General features: G+C 36.3%; 2 protein-coding genes across 2 annotated transcripts; one reads left to right on the top strand and one right to left on the bottom strand.

The window, feature by feature from the left end:
- Positions 1-828: 828 nt before the first annotated feature.
- On the top strand, positions 829-10,943 carry LOC108680900 (selenoprotein K). Its single transcript, XM_018169827.2, has 4 exons — positions 829-1,049; positions 6,712-6,799; positions 8,827-8,907; positions 9,656-10,943. Exons 1-4 carry the CDS (start codon positions 1,031-1,033, stop codon positions 9,738-9,740), a joined length of 273 nt encoding a protein of 90 aa, XP_018025316.1. The 5' UTR covers positions 829-1,030; the 3' UTR covers positions 9,741-10,943.
- A 557-nt stretch (positions 10,944-11,500) lies between these two features.
- Positions 11,501-15,382, bottom strand: LOC125178152. The gene is made up of 3 exons (XM_047881268.1): positions 13,427-15,382; positions 13,109-13,214; positions 11,501-11,582 (listed from the first exon to the last, which is right to left on the bottom strand). The coding sequence occupies exons 1-3, from the start codon at positions 14,676-14,678 to the stop codon at positions 11,516-11,518; spliced, it is 1,425 nt and encodes a 474-aa protein (XP_047737224.1). The 5' UTR covers positions 14,679-15,382; the 3' UTR covers positions 11,501-11,515.
- Between the last annotated feature and the right edge of the window lie 1,494 nt (positions 15,383-16,876).

Raw genomic sequence — 16,876 nt, 5'->3', positions numbered from 1 at the left:
GGTGCGGGTTCGATCCCAGCTCTGTGCGCCAGTTTCTGGCCAGAATCGGCAAGGAGGCCGGGCGGTTAAGCACAGCAGAATTGTAGCAGTGAGTTGCGAGTTCGAGACCACAAAATGCTGTTAATGTTCTGCGATGTTGAGAATCGGCGACTGGCCTACGGCCTGCTTTAAATGCCAAACCTAACTTTTCGCTCAACCGAAGCAATCGTAAGTCCTTCAATACTGAACGGATCTGCTTGAAATTTTGAATATAAGTATATACTATCAATTTTCTGCGATGGTAATAATTACATATTTCAGAATTTTTCGTTTTACATTAAAACGAATGCACGAATTTTTAGGGCATCCGAACAACTCGGTATGTCTTTCAATACTGAACGGATCTCCTTGAAATTTGGTATATAAGTATCTAGTATCAATGCCCTGCGTTAGTAATAATTACATTATTTCGTTTTCAATTACAACAAATGGAGTACAGATTTCGCGTAAGTTATTGTAAGGTAGGAAAGAGAGGTAAATGAACTGAACCAATTACTTGATGTGGCAGGGAATCAAATGCTTTGTACCAGCCTATCTCATATCCAAACTTTTTCGTTGTAAAACATTAAAATACTAATTTATTTCAACAAATGTAAAAAATTTCTCATGGATTCATCGTAAACTATACATTTTAGCATACTGTTAGGTTAAAAGTCTTTGAAATTAGCAGGTATTGAATACTTTTCATCAAGAATTCGATAATATTAAATCGCGTTAGGGTCAAATTTTTTATTAATCATTGGCTTCTAATGCCCAGGTTCTAGTTCATCCATGACTAGTTTGATCTCTGTGATGTTCTTCTCTTGTGTACATGAATGTCACAAAATCAACTAGAAACTTCTCATTGCATCGTTTTCGGTATGCTGCGTCACTTTAGGCTAGAGAAGTAAAGTTTAGGGCGAGGCTGGGACCCGTCTGCAGTCTATGACGAAAGGACAAAAACCAAAGCTTTGTGTAAGCCTGTAACTGAGGCTGTAAGGAAGTAGACAGAATGGTTTACATTTCTGCAAGTGAGTTGACCGAATTCTTTATTATTAATGTGAATTTTTTTACTGAAAGGAATTTATTTGGCTCTATAGCCTTACCTACTTTATAGGCATAGGTTAGTGATATGTGATAGTGGTAATTTCCAATTGGCAAACCGGTGATTTTTCAGAATGAGTTCATGTTCAATTTCCTCATTTACTCAAGCTTTAAAAATATTATCTTATGTATCTTAACAGTACTATCAAGAATATTGATTCTAAATTCAAATGCCCAAATAGGATTTTACTTATTTAATAATTAAATTAGTAAAATCCTATTGGAATTCTGTATAGGTAATATATTATCATGTTAACAAAAAAAATGTATCGAAAAATTTACCACCTTAGTGACCTTACACCTTCCACCGAAGTGACAATTGATACTCAATTACTCATACTCTTACACTGAGCTCGTCAGAAACTGCGGACACCCAGACAGCTGCACGTCCTCCATAGTGGCAAAGCAGAGAGTTTTTTAGACTCTCACTCAAGTTCATTTTCAAGTCTTATAAGTAGACCAGTAAAGTATCATGGATACCAGCTTAATCATACTTAAGAAATTGGCTTCAATCTTGAGTACACAAGGAAATTAAAAATGAACTGATTCTAAACACTCTGTGCTTTGCCACTATGACGTCCTCTAACTCGCTTGCGTCAAGTTGCGTGTGGTTTGAAAACCGATAAAAAGTAGGTGACTCTTCCTTCCAAATTCCAATACATCACTAGTCGCGTATCCGTATCGACAAATTTTGTAATGAATATGTTCCAAAATAAAAATTACGTAAACTTTCGCAGAAAATTCTCACAATTTCACTAATACCAACAAAGTTCTCAAATCCACACGGAATGATGGGATCATAGTGGCAAAGCAGAGAGTTTTTTAGACTCTCCCTCAAGTTCATTTTTGAGTCCTATAAGTAGACAAGTAAAGCATAGTGGCAAAGCAGAGAGTTTTTTAGACTCTCCCTCAAGTTCATTTTTGAGTCATATAAGTAGGCCAGTAAAGTATCATGGATAGGGTAAACGCGGTATATTCCGACACATTAAGGACGCATCGAAATGAAAAACTATAAAAAAACCGTATGCATTACGTAAGTTCTGTTGCCTTTACGTGACTCAAAACGCTTCACTACGCGTCAGCAACGATGAAACATCACAAAATGTTGCCATATTTATTAAAAAGCCTTTAGAATGGAAACCTACCAAATCCCTATATTCCGTAACTGTGTGTGGCAATATTCGACACGTGGTGAGTCGTATTGCGTCAGTGCTTCAAATTTAACTGATACGTAATGCCGACATCAACGTATTTGAATTCTGTTTGCTGTGTGAGCTGTATTGGGATACAACACGGCTTTGAATTAGAACACTAACGAATATTGAACACTACTTAATTACATTTTAATTAACAGCTATTAGGCTTTTAATTAAGCAAATTTCAATTTTTGTCCAAAGCTTGGAACGATCTGTGTGTGTCCAATTCAAGTTGTGTTGGAATTAGTTTTGATGGGTCTAAATCCATCACTCAACTTAATCATCTACTAATTTATTTACGACTTAGAATCAGCGAATACAAGTTTACTTAAAGGATTCCTAATATATTCACAGACGTATTTAAAAGTCTCAAACCATAATATTCTTCCTATAAAAACAGTTATTCACTATTTGGTAGAGCAAGGTCAACTGTCAAATTTGACACATTTTTCGATNAGCTGTAATTACTTTATTAAGTTTACTTCTTTGCAGTCATATTAAGAGACAAATCTTTAACAAACTAATACTTTGTATAATTTTAATTGTTGAGTGAAAGCTGCGCCTGCAGCCTTGCTGGCATGCAACATTTCCAAGTGAATTACCTTATAGAAATTTAGCATACCCATATGTGTTTTAAGTCTATAAGAAGTTCATTTTTTTGCCTCAAATAATGTTGTATAGAAAAACTGGTGTAGGTGTATCGGGAATAATATATGAATGGTCAAAATTAGAATTCCATCCTGATTTTACATGAATAAAATATAGAAATATTTAATATTTTACTGGTGTTGTCACTGCTGTGTGGTGTGGTGCCTATTATTTTTCAATCTTATTATTTTAGATACTTACTTTTTGTTGCTGTTTCTATGGGCAAATAAGAGATTTGGGCTTGGGGTAATTATTGCAGCTTGCCCTGTTGCACAGAACATTGCAAATGAGTTTGCAGCTCATAAATGGCTCTTTGTGGCTGTGATATGGAATTGTGTCTAAAAAAATGGCATCGCAGCTTGCAATTCCATAAAACTAGGGTAAACGCAGTATATTCCAACATCGTGGGTAATTCCGTCACCTCTCTAGTTTTTCCTTTATATTAAGCTTTGTTTTAGTTCCATGCGTTGGTTGATGGTTGAAATGGTGACGTCATACATTTGCGCGTCAAATTACTGCCAAGACACTAGGTCTTGGCCATCTAGCGGGAAAATATTGAGATCCAAAGAAAGACAATGCACGCTACCCGGTGAGATCATCAAAAATGTGTCAAATTTGATTTGACAGTTGACCTTGCTCTCCCAAGTAGTGAATAACTGTTTGTATAGGAAGAATATTATGGTTTGAGACTTTTAAATACGTCTGTGAATATATTAGGAATCCTTTAAGTAGGTATACTTGTATTTGCTGATTTCAAGTGGTAAATAAATTAATAGATGATTAAGTTGAGAAATGGATTTAGACACATGAAAACTAAATCCGTCACAACTTGAATTGGACACACACAGATCGTTCCAAGCTATGTACAAAAATTAATATTTGCTTAATTAAAAGCTTAATAGTTGTTAATTAAAAGCGTAATTAAGTGCCGTCAAGCGGGGCTACTCGGGACAGATTTGAACGATTAGTTTTAAATAACAGTTAATAACTTCTTACGATAAAACATTTCATAAACAAGTTTAGTCTCATTTTATAGCTGATTGGGCAGGGCTATCGAATGGCGTTGTCAAAAAAATTCCATATGCTATTCGTAAAGTGCCAGACGCAAAATAGAGATTGTCCCGAGTAGCCCCGTTGGTTGGGGCTACTCAGGACAACGGGAATAAAACTTCATTTCAAAACATTTGAAGCATGCAGAGCATACTCATCCATTACTAACAGGACTCTGAAGTCCTCCTCTTTCATTGTAGATGATGTAGAGGTAGAATAAATGACATTTTCTGTGATTTTTACTTGTTTTTCCTTTATTGATATGATATTGCCATATACATTAATTACCGTATTATTGATGTGACATTATGGTATTATTGATGTGATATTACCTTATCCATGAACATGCCATTGAGCATTTACAACAACCTTGTCCATTGCAAGCTTCATATCAGCAGCCTTATAACATTTTTTTCCTATCTGTAAGCTTACAGGATGACAGAATGGTTTACATTTCTGCAAGTGAGTTGACCGAATTCTTTATTATTAATGTGAATTTTTTTACTGAAAGGAATTTGCCATTTGGCTAGGCATAGTCATGTCGTCATGATAGTGATAATGGCAATTTCTAATTGGCAAACCAGTGATTTTTCAGAATCAGTTCATGTTCAATTTCCACATTTACTCAAGATTTAAAATATTATCTTATGTATTCTAAATTTTAAATTCAAATGCCCAATAAAAAGATTTTACATGAATAAAATATAGAAATATTTTACTGGTGCTGTCACTGCTGTGTGTGTGTGGTGTGGTCTGTGTCTGAGTGTGGTGCCTATTATTTTTCAATCTTATTATTTTAGATACTTACTTTTTGTTGCTGTTTCTATGGTCAAATTAGAGATTTGGGGTAATTCTTGCACTGTTGCACAGAAGTGACAGAACTTTGCAAATGAGTTTGCAGCTCATAAATGGCTCTTTATGGCTGTGATATGGAATTGTGGCTAAAAAAAAATGGCATCGCAGCTTGCATTGCAATTCCATAAAATTACGGCTTGTAAAATCTAGTCACGGTTCAGACTTCAGAGTACGTAGTAATTTTCCTTAAATTTTCCAGAGTAGGTATGTAAATTTTTTAGAATCAGTTCATTTTTAACTCTTGTATCCACTTGGAATTTAAACCAATATCTTATATAGGCTACTATGATAATGCTGAATTCAGTGAATTGTTGCTGGTAACCATGATATTTTACTGGTCTACTTGTAAGTTGTAGGATTCAAAAATGAACTTGAGGTTCTGTCCAAAAAATCTCTGCAGTCTGCTTTGCCACTATGCAGGAAATCTGTTGTCAGTACTCAGTAGTCAGCTATTCATGGCTTGGAAGGTGAATTTATTTTATGCTCGGCAGCCTGGGTAGCATAGTGGGCCTGGGGCCAAAGCAGAGAGTTTTTTAGACTCTCCCTCAACTTCATTTTTGAGTCCTGTAAGTAGACCAGTCACCCAGTGAAGTATCCTGGATACCATGTTATCATCATTATCATACTTAAGGTCTAAGGAATTAGTTTACATCTTGGTATGGTAAATGAGGAAATTGAAAATGAACTGATTCTAAAAAATCTCTGGTTTGTCAGTATGTGTTGCTGGTAACCATGATATTTTACTGGTCTACTTGTAGGATTCAAAAATGAACTTGAGGTTCTGTCCAAAAAATCTCTGCAGTCTGCTTTTCCACTATGCAGGAAATCTGTTGTCAGTAGTCAGCTGTTCATGGCTTGGAAGGTCGATTTATTACCACGTTTTTCTTGACTTCGTTTTGTGCGTGTCTGTCATCAAAAATTCAAACCTTAATTTAGATCACTTCTAAACATTCTAGTAAGTTGAAATTTGGCATGCATGCTCATGCTGCCTAACAATTTAAGATTTGATTATTAGAAATGATAATTTTGGAAAAAAATGTTTGAAAAAAGAAAATTTTTTAAATAAAAAAACACTAAAAATTCACTGTTTGGAATTGAATTTTTCTCAAACATCCACACTTGCCAACCCTGGAAATTGATTTGAATTGCTAACATTGCTAACTAAAAAGTAGAAAATGAATAAATATAAAAAATATTTTTAAAAACCACGTTTTTCTGGTTGTTACAAAACTAAAAATAGTGAAATGAAACAAATAAAATTTTTTTAAAAAACCACGTTTTCGTAACAGCCAAAAAAGACAAAGATTTACTCTTGCATAACATTACATAACATTTTACATAGGTAACTTAAATGTTATGTAGGAATAAATGTTTTTCTTTTTTGGCCGTTAAGAAAATGTGGTTTTTAAATTTTTTTTTTAATTGTTTTATTTTATGCTCGGCAGCATGGGTAGCATAGTGGGCCAAAGCAGAGAGTTTTTTTAGACTCTCCCTCAAGTTCATTTTTGAGTCCTGTAAGTAGACCAGTGAAGTATCCTGGATACCAGCAGTATCATATTTAAGGAATTAGTTTAAATCTTGGTAAATGAGGAAATTGAAAATGAACTGATTCTAAAAAATCTCTGGTTTGTCAGTATGCTTGGTAGGTACATGGAAATGAATATTGGAAATTTTGCATCTATAAAATTATTACACATTGTTTTGCTTTTGTTTACAATTAGATTTTTATCTGTTAATGTGTCTACAGTCTAGTGTAGTTTTTATTAATAATATAGCTGCTAACATGCTAAGCTGTATAACTCATATTCTATGACTACTTGAAATTTGTTTTATTTTTCAGATGGGAGTTTGGGTCAGGGCTCTGAAGGATGGAGCTTATCACGCATACCAAATCTGTTTTGGGGCCTGACAAACTTCATCGTCTTATTGTAAGTGTTGAAATGTTTCTGCCTGTAGTTTTGATCCTGATTGCCTTGCACTTTGAAAAAAAAAAAATTCTAGCATAAAAATTCAAATCTTGGAGCTAGTTCCTTATTGATGACTTGTATAACAACTATTTTTCTTGCTACTTATACTCTCAACTCTCAAGGGCCTAGGCTATACCAATGCAGCTGCATAGGCCTGGGAAGTATTTATAATATGTATAAATTGTCTAAAAATATCTTATTTGCTAATAAGTACTGAAAACATGGGCCATGGAACATACCATTGTAGTTGAAAGGCCAGATTTAAATTTATGGTTATAGTATCATATTTTCATAAATAATTCTGTGAATGCTTCAGCATTTATAAGTAATTCTTGGTGTTTTTTGATGGCTAAGGGGCTTTTGTTTACTTGACTCTAATTGCCTTGGGTTTCCATGTCCTGCTATAACCTTGTATGCAATGATTCATGCCCTCAATTCTGTGTAGTATGTTTTAGATGCCTTCCATCTTGCCATTTGATTTTTTGACAGACATTAATATTGATTGTTTCCTATCAAATCAACTCCTCAAACACACAATTTTTAAATGCAAAACCATTTCAAAAATTATTCAAGTAAAACAACCAAATTTCTATTCTCAAGAAAAAGCATTTCCATGTAGGACAACAGCAACTAATCCATATTTTGGTGATGTTTACTTATGGTGAGGTGATTCAAATGTGCATGTGCCTGAGAACAACAGCTGCCAGCTGTCAAATATTGATGACTTCTTACCATTAACACTAATGATAAAATTGATATCATATTTATCATTGGCTTCTTTCTCCAATTCATTTAATCTCATTGTCTGTGTGTTCATTGCTAGCTGTTGCAAAAACCACATGATTTAAGACACATGTGCGCATTGAAAAGCTTGAGTACCTGCCAACACGTGGAGCAGTTCATTGGGTGGTAAAAGTTTATATGTAGTTTGCTAGATAACCTACCTAATTATTCTAGGTCTCAGCAGCTAAAATATTATTGATCTGACACCAAGAATAGATCCCAGTTAAAGAGTCTCTTGAAAGAAAAGGCTGTGATATTTATGGTTATTTTCTTATAGTGGTTATTAGAAACGAAGGGTGTTAAACCTTTTAAATTAGGGTTAAACTCGATCATACTGGCAAGTAGCAAAATTTTGTACCTGGAGGTACAATCTTATAAACTCATCTGACATCATGTTGCAATTTTGGGATAGATGAGTTTAGAGGGACACTTATGTCACATGACTGATAACTGACTGGCTCTTTATTTTATATATTTTTTATCAAGCAAAGCCACTGTGCAGAGCTTAGCAATTGTGTTTAGCAAGAAGCCAAGATCAGGTTTGAGGCCAAAGGTTTGAGCCTGTATTAAAAACAATTTGATGCCAGATCTACCTAAACCTTTTAGATTTTCATGAAGAGGAATTTAAAAAGAAGTGTGTTGGCAAAATCTTCTGAAGACATAAATTTAAATGCTGATGTGTTGCCAAAGATTTTCTGATATTCACACACTATCTGCACTTTGGAACAAGGGACTTAACTTGGTCATCATTTAATATTTGAATCAACATATCTGGTATTCCAACCTGCCAGATATTTTGTTCACAGTGAAGTACATAATTAAGTTAAGTTTACAGTCACCTGGATTTATTATGAATCACGGCAGGCAGAAAACGTTCCAACTGTCCTCTTCTTCCCCAATACAAATCTCCCAACTTAGTAAAGTATGACCTTTTAAGAGTTTTGCTTTGGTGCATTTGACAGCTTATCAGCTATTACCTCCTTAGATTGGCAACATCATAAATATTATTCATTTGCATTATTGTTTTCTGACTAATGAAAGTAGCAAGGCCATATCAATGGGTAACCATAATTTATGATAACTCAAAATTTAGGTTTTTTGGGACTTATATTTAGCAACTACCAACTGCATTGACTTTTTCTCTGAAATGGGTAGTGTATGAAAATAGTTTGATGCTTCTTAATCTCATATTTTTTTCTTGATAGTTTTCAGACCCTCGTGAATCCACAGCTTAGTCGCAGAGGCAACAGCTACATCTCTGACTACAGAGCACCAGGCAGAGGACCGTAAGTTAATACCTTATGTTACTACGTTATTCTTCTCTTCGCTTCATGTCCGTCTGTCATCAAAAATTCAAACCTTAATTTAGAGCGCTTCTGAAGATCCTAGAAACTTGAAATTTGGTATGCATGCTTATGCTGCCTAACAATTCAATATTTGATCATCAGAAGTAGTAATAAATAAATAAAAATTAAAAAAAAATAAATAAAAAAAACTAAAAATTCACGGTGGGGGCTGGGGGAATCGAGTTTTTTTTTTGTCAGAAAACCAGAGTTGCCAACCGTGGAAAATTATTTGAATTGCTAAAATTGCTAAACTAAAAAGTAGAAAATAAATAAATATAATAATAAACCATTTTTAAAAACCACGTTTTTCTGGTATTTACAAAACTAAAAACAATGAAATAAAACAAATAAAAAATATGTTAAAAAACACGTTTTCTTAACGGACAAAAAAAAAAACATTTACTCTTGCATAACATTACATAACATTTTACATAACTCTAATGTTATGTAATAGTTAATGTTTTTCTTTTTTGTCCGTTGAGAAAACGTGGTTTTTAAAAGTTTTTTATTTGTTTTATTTTTCTTGTAACTCTAATATACAATATCGGCCTAATTGTAAGTTGGCTTTGCAAATTATCTTTCTATTTTCTATTTATTGCATTATCTTTCTTTTCTTTGCTATGACTTAATTTTTGAAGAAGTTTTCACTTTGCTTGAGGATTGAAGTTTTTTTTTCATTGTTTTCTAGGCCTCCTGGACCGCCACGTAGACGAATGGGGGGCTTACATCGCATGGGCGGTGCGGGGCCCCCTCCCATGGCTGGAGGAGGATGAGGAAGGTAAATGGGGAGTCATCCTAGCCTAGTTCCTCCACCACTGTCCTAGCTTGGAGTTCTTGGGAATGACCTAGTGCCATGCCTGTTGCAGGGAGAATATCCTACAATACATAAACCATTTTTAACGCAAATTTATGCTTCATTTTTTACAAAGTTCATATTTCATGAGCTTGCTCCAAACCTTTCTGCTTTCGAGAAGCATTTTGCTTCAACTTAAAATGATAAAAATACCAATCGGACCGTAATAAATATATTTTAAAACCTATCTAGATAGTGTTTTACTTTTTACAGCAGTTTCATTGTGAAAGGTTACTGCCTTCAAATAGGATGAAGACAGTTGACTAAAGCATGACAGGCAATGGACGGGTCAAGGAGAACTTCTGTGGCTTTAGAGCAGTGGTAGTGGTGAGCTAGGCTTGTCTCCCCATTCCTTGTGGTCCGTGCGTTTTGTATCGCCTTGACAATACGTCGGACTGCCTTCATCAAGAGACGTCACCGCCACGTATATTGAACTATTGTATTGATGGCAGTCTCTTGATGGACGTTTCGACTTGTGTTGATGTTGAGCTTACATTGCACCGAGAAAAGCTGTTTTGAACAGAGTGCTCTTCCTCTGTTAGCTGTCTGTCCAATCTAGCCTTTCCTGGCAGCAATGATGTATGACGTTGTGTCTCGAAAACCATTGCATTGGTTGAGACGCTTCTGAAATTTGCTCAGCACCGATCGTGTCGAACAAAGCAATCCTTTTGAACAGTCGCACTATAACTGTAAATTATATTTTGAGAAATATTTTCATTATTTACCATGTTTTAAACTTAGTAGAGTATATATACATTAGTAAATGTGCTATCGTGAGTTACCCCTAGCTTGTCATGACCCGTTATGACATGACATTATCAGTTTTTTTAATGGAAAAATATATTTATCATCTGTGGTCAGCTTCCATCCCTAGCACCGTAGTACTGAAATTTATGCTTTTCCCATTTCCGTTGATGTTGATCAGTTGTATCTGCGCTGGAAAGCCAAATTTGATTTTGACTAGCGTAAACTTTTTCTCGGAGTAAGCATTTTCGGGTTTAAGAAGTCTTCGTTGTAAATAAGTATTGCTAGTACGTCATTTCTGACGGCTAGGAATTATTCACTATTCAGTAGTATATTTTGTGAGTGTAAATACCATATTTTATTAAACCTTGTTCACAAACTTGTATTTAATTTAGTATCCTAAACCAGTTGTGAAAAAAATTTCATTCGCTATTGAAGTAGGGATTCATTGGGTTAGTTAGCCTTAACGAACAAATTAGTTACATTCTTTTTACTTTTATGAACTCAAAATTCTTCTAGGCTTACGGTACTTATAGAAAAGATATCTTTTCTCGAGAAAAATCTCACTATGTGGGACAACGACGGGACCTTTATCCAACTTAACATGTGTCTCTTCAAAAATTTGAATTTTATGATATTTTCCGAAATTTCTTTACTGCTTTAGAAGAATTTTTCTAGCAGAATTGTGTTTAAACTAAATTTCAGTGTAATTGCTGAAACGCATGATTTTTCACTTTTTCCCTTTAATTTGCCGAGCAGGATTATGCGGAGACAACTACAGTGCGATTGCTGAAACGCACATCATTTCACTGTTTACCTTGACTTTCTCTATCAGAATTATGCTAAAAACAAAAGGTATGTGCAGCAAAAGAAGGAACTGATATCTTAAGTGTAAAGCAGTCTCATTTAGGTGCTGAAAGTCGCGTGCTCCACAGCAATTGCACCGGCATTCTATGCCGCAGTGAAGCTCAGCGCGTATCCCAGCAGCGTGGTCAGGGTAGAGAAGCCAGCGATGATCCTGGCGGAGCAGAGGTGAAAGGTGTTATTATAAACGGCTAAATTACAAGACTGTCAAATTGATGGCATTTACTGATAGAAAAATAAAATTTGAAAACCCATTGGCATCATTTCATCTCTCATTATTATGCGACTATTTATCAAATTACGTGACCTCTATTTTATTGACCTTGACATTATTTCCACGATGCTTTTATGGGGTTACTCTAAATGATGGACCCAATTTAATAAATTCGTAATTATTCAAGTATGAATTCAAAATGAATGATTAATACACCAATGGAAAGAGAATGATTCATTTTTTACATATTTCTTAATCTTCATTTTTTCTTAATCTTCATTTTGTCCCCTTTTTGCTGCACGACAAACATCTAAACGGCAGCCAAACTCGTCCCACACACGAGAAGGCACATCTTCTGTTACTGAGTGCACCGTAGCAGTGATACGGTTTTTCAGATCAACCAGAGTTGCTGGTAGAGTAGGGGCGTAAACAAAGTTGTTGGTAGAGGCGGGACGTAAACAGAGTTGCTGGTAGATGCGGGACGTAAACAGATTGCTGGTAGAGGCAGGACGTAAACAGAGTTGCTGGTAGAGGCGGGACGTAAACAGAGTTGCTCGTAGAGGCGGGACGTAAACAGAGTTGCTCGTAGAGGCGGGACGTAAACAGAGTTGCTCGTAGAGGCGGGACGTAAACAGAGTTGCTGGTAGAGGCGGGACGTAAACAGAGTTGCTCGTAGAGGCGGGACGTAAACAGAGTTGCTGGTAGAGGCGAGACGTAAACAGAGTTGCTCGTAGAGGCGGGACGTAAACAGAGTTGCTCGTAGAGACGAGACGTAAACGTAACTAGCAAACCGTACCTAACCGTATGGGACATAACCCCATAAGAAATAACGCATTCGAATAGGTTAAAAATTGAAGCTTTCTCTTTATATTGGCGTATAAATTATTCATTTTGAATTTATACCTAAATAAATACGAACTTATTAAATTGGGTCCATCATTTAGAATAACCCTGTATTGCTAGGAACTATGAGCCGTTCGGGTATTCAGTTGTAATTAATTCTGATCCCTGATTTTAATTTACTCATGATATTTCGAAAACAAAGCCCAGCTCCATTTCCTTCGGAAAAAATGACTACAATGCGTTTGAATTTCTAGGCTTCTATTCGGAGCTGAATTGCACGCTTCGAACTCATTCACATTGTCGAGTTCGATTGCAGTAGGTAGGCATAGTTATAAATGGAATGAATTTGCTTGTAATTTTTGTTTAGGTGGGATAGTAAGTCAACAGTTAACGCCTTTAAATGAAAATCGACATTAATATCCTAAATAGCTTCTGTAGAACTCACAGCTAGAGTGAAGGCTTTAAAAGCGATGGAATTTCAATATCCGGAGTGCAACGGAAAATATTCTTTTTATTTGTACTTTTCTATATGAAGCATCAAAATTTGCGGTATACGAAGCATCAAAAATTTTACAAATATATAACATCCTAACTAATTTCGCGTCTTCCTCGGTCTCACTCACCCCAGCGTGAACGCCCTGCAGTCGCAGACTTGACGCGACGTGTTGGTCGAGTCGTCTGACGGAGGCAACGAAGACCTCTCACTAGTCCGATACTCAAAGCCATCATCTGGAACGTTCAATTTATTCACGTGACATTGAAGTATTGAAATGATTTGCATTCGGTGCAACGTAGATAAGTTCAATAAAAAATTATGAAATGTTTTCATTTTTACTTGTTAATAATTAGAACAGATTCAATTATTTATCTGTCTAATTTAAGTTAATTATTTATATTAAACAACAAATCATCCAAGTATTCTCAAGTTGAAAGCCAATTACCTGTTTTTATGTCACTGGTAACAGAGGTGTCAAAAAATTTCCAAAAGTTATAGAAAGTTGCCAGTTCGTATGACTTTTCTGACGAGATGAGCAAGTAAAATTCAAAGAAATAAAGGGCGGCTTTAATTTCCGAATTGATACGCTTAAAGCTGAGTGCTTCCTGAGGTTTCAAAGTGAATTTTCTTGTCGGCGAGCTCAGCATAAAAGCGTACGCCTCCATGTTTCCGGTATGTGTCTTCTCAAGCATTGCAACTTCTTTCCGGTTTTCTTCGAGAAATTTTTCAAATACATTGGACACTCTACGCTCTCCATTTATATTTTCCTTTGTGATTTTTCCATCGTTGTTCCGCGCTGAGGGTTTCATAGAAGCGTTTTTTACAGGAACCAGGCGTGCGTGGGAGTAATTCTGTTGTGGGTGCCGAGTTTCTGGTGCGAGTAGCGGGTCGGGATGCATTTGCAACGTTGCCGGCACATTCGGCGTTAACGTAGTGGCATTGAGGTGCAACGATCTCCCGTTATAGTCGACCTTCAAAGGATTCGGCACCGTTTTCTGAAAAGTAGTATCAGGAACGATCTCGTTAAACTCGTTTTTGAAAGCACGATCTTCATTTGTGTGCTCTGAGCTCGCATCTGTATTGATTACGTCATCATTTTCTTCGTTTTGTTTACCCATTAAAATATTTTCAATCGTTATCTGTGGGTTTTCGCTGAATCTAGATGGGAAAAAGACATCATTCGATCGTTTAATTCGATAGAACGGAATTTGTTTCCGGGTCGCGTTCACTTCTGCATTGCATGGCCTTATATTTCCATCGAATGTCTCGTCTATGTCGAGTTCAATTGCGTAAGATATACGAGAATCTTTATCGTCTCCGATGTGTTTTCTGGCATTGCTATCGTCCTTGATGAAGTTATCTTCTAGTTTTTCATCCACTTGTCCTGAAAGTTCGTTAGAGAAGGAATCAATTTCGTTTGCGTTATCAATAAAACTCTGGTAAGTTTTATTTTTTTCTGAAACTGAAAGCTTCTGTTCCATAGTAAAAGTCCTTCGAAATTCATCATCAAAATTTCCCAACTCAATTTTTTTCAAAATTATCTCTCCAATTGCTCTGAGCTTCTGCAAACCACGAAGAGAACCCAATAACCCTCTGTCATGACAGTCACATTCTTCAGAAGAATGTTGACCATATTTAGAAGATTTAACGCTTTCCCACAGCATGCGGTCGTGAGCAGTTTCTCCTGGCTTCCCCATTCTTTTGATGATATATTTGGGACTAAAATAAACTGCTTCATTGAATTCGTGAGATTTATTTTCATCGTAACTCTCCACAAGTGATCCGTCACCTTTGTTCGTTTTGCCGACTACAGGAAATGTATGGAGTAGTGCGAGGTTTTCTGTCTTCTTCTCAGCCTTATTTTTTTCTTTAATTTTGTTCTGAAATTGTTTATTAATGGTTCCAAAATCTCTGTAGACTTTTGCCAAAATATCCCCATAGCTGAATTTGTTGTCATGAGCTGCAATGTGGTTTTGTCTGCTTTTAAAATTATCAGATTTTGTAACAGGAGACCTAAGAATATCAACAATTATTTTGGGAGCATTGGCGTCATCTATGGCATGAAAAGATTCGACTCGCGGATGCGTATCCAAGTCGTTTTGAAGCCTAACATTAGTGATGGAATCGTCGATGGGTTTCACTTGGTTTACCGCTTCGTTGTAAGTAGTATCATCATACGGTGACGCAACGAGGTGACTAGAATAATTGAAATCCGAACTGTTTCGCTTACCTTCCTTGAGTTGTGCTCGAACATTATCGAGTGGGCGGCTCAAGCTTTCTGAGCGATAAATTTTAAAAACACTTTTGGGAGGAATATATTGCGCTTTATTCGTAAAGCCAGGACTTCGTTCCGGTGTTCGATGAACGAAAAAAGAGTTTTTATCCGAATTTGTTTCATTGAGAAGCTTGTCGGCGTCAGCGCTAGATGTAACATTTTCCAAACCATTAAAAGAAATATTTGAACTTTTGTCCTTATAGTTTCCAATGTATGATGATTGATGTCCCACGAAATGTTTATATGGTATAGGGTTGCTCTCTAGCCGGTGTTGTGACATTGAATTTCCGTTGTTGAAGTTCAAATTTTGTGAATTTGGAAACTTCTTCGGACGTAATTCCAGACTTTGTTTTTGATGTAGCCTCTCCCGTGCGTCAGAAAAAAGAGGAACCCATCTCCTGTCAATGAGAACGCGCCCGTCATTTCTATTTACTGTTCGATATGAATGACGAACGCCGTGTAGCGAAGAATCTGCAGCTGAATAGTTTATTGCGTCTCTCTTCACTCTGGCTATTGGCAAATTATTTATAAATTTATCGAAATCTACGCTTGAGTGATTGTCCATTTCTATATCTTGCCAGAAACTATGGACGTGATAATGATTAGGCAGTGAGCGATAGTTTGCATCTTGCAAAATCATCTTTCTAAATTTTGAGTTTGGTCGGCGTCGGTTAAAAGGCCTCGAGTACCAACCGTAATTAACACCGCTCTTCAATCCCTTTGTGTGCTCTGTTTTTATTGTTGGCACTTTGATAAACTCGTGAGATGCTGGTGAAATCATCACTATGTTCCCTTTGAGTTCATTCAGACCTGATGGTTTACCTTGAGCATTGATTGGAAGCGAGTGCCCGAAGGAGTCGGCAGAAGCAGAAGTAATGTGACAGCAAATGATATTTAATACGAGGGTATAATAATATTTAAACTGCATTGCGTGCTTTACTCGAGCTAAAACCTCAACGAGATCTTCAGTAACTAATACGCCTGTATTTTAAGTTTCTATGAGCAGTAATCAATCGTTTAAATTTCCTCCACTATTAAATGGTCACTACAAATTAAAGAATACACGTCCACACACTTCGAAATGGCGTTTAACAGCACGCCGCACCACAACCACACTCTTCTTCGTGATGTCCGGACTAGAACTGCACAGCTAGACCGCAATCAACCCCGACCTCAGAGCCAAACCATCATCTGCGTGCGCATTTAGGGCGCATCTTTTGGCGAAAACATGTGCATCCGCCAGTAACCGCCACACCTAAAAACGGTTACTACGGATGAGTAGTTTTGTCGGTTCTTTTCGAAATTCGGTGATTCTACTGAAATATCGACAGCCCAGGAATGAAAGATTCTAGTAAATTCTTTTTAGCGCCGTTGCAAATTCTTGCATGAAACTGGGTTTTTAGTACCTATGACTCAGCTAATTGTATTCGTGTACGGACCTGCAAGTGAAACCTGCACTTTTTTCTCCTATTTCAGACGACGGGTCACTCTAGTTTTGCTTTATCACGATTTTCTCGAATTTCTTGCATTTTGTGAGGTTTTCTAATGGAAAGCAAGATTTCAATCCAGCGTTGATACACACGCACGAGCACTTCATTACTACGCATTCAAAGTTTGTTG

This window comes from Hyalella azteca, unplaced genomic scaffold, assembly GCF_000764305.2.
Source record: "Hyalella azteca isolate HAZT.00-mixed unplaced genomic scaffold, Hazt_2.0.2 contig7483, whole genome shotgun sequence".
Lineage (NCBI taxonomy): Eukaryota > Metazoa > Arthropoda > Malacostraca > Amphipoda > Hyalellidae > Hyalella > Hyalella azteca.
This window is presented reverse-complemented; position numbering and strand designations above follow the sequence as displayed.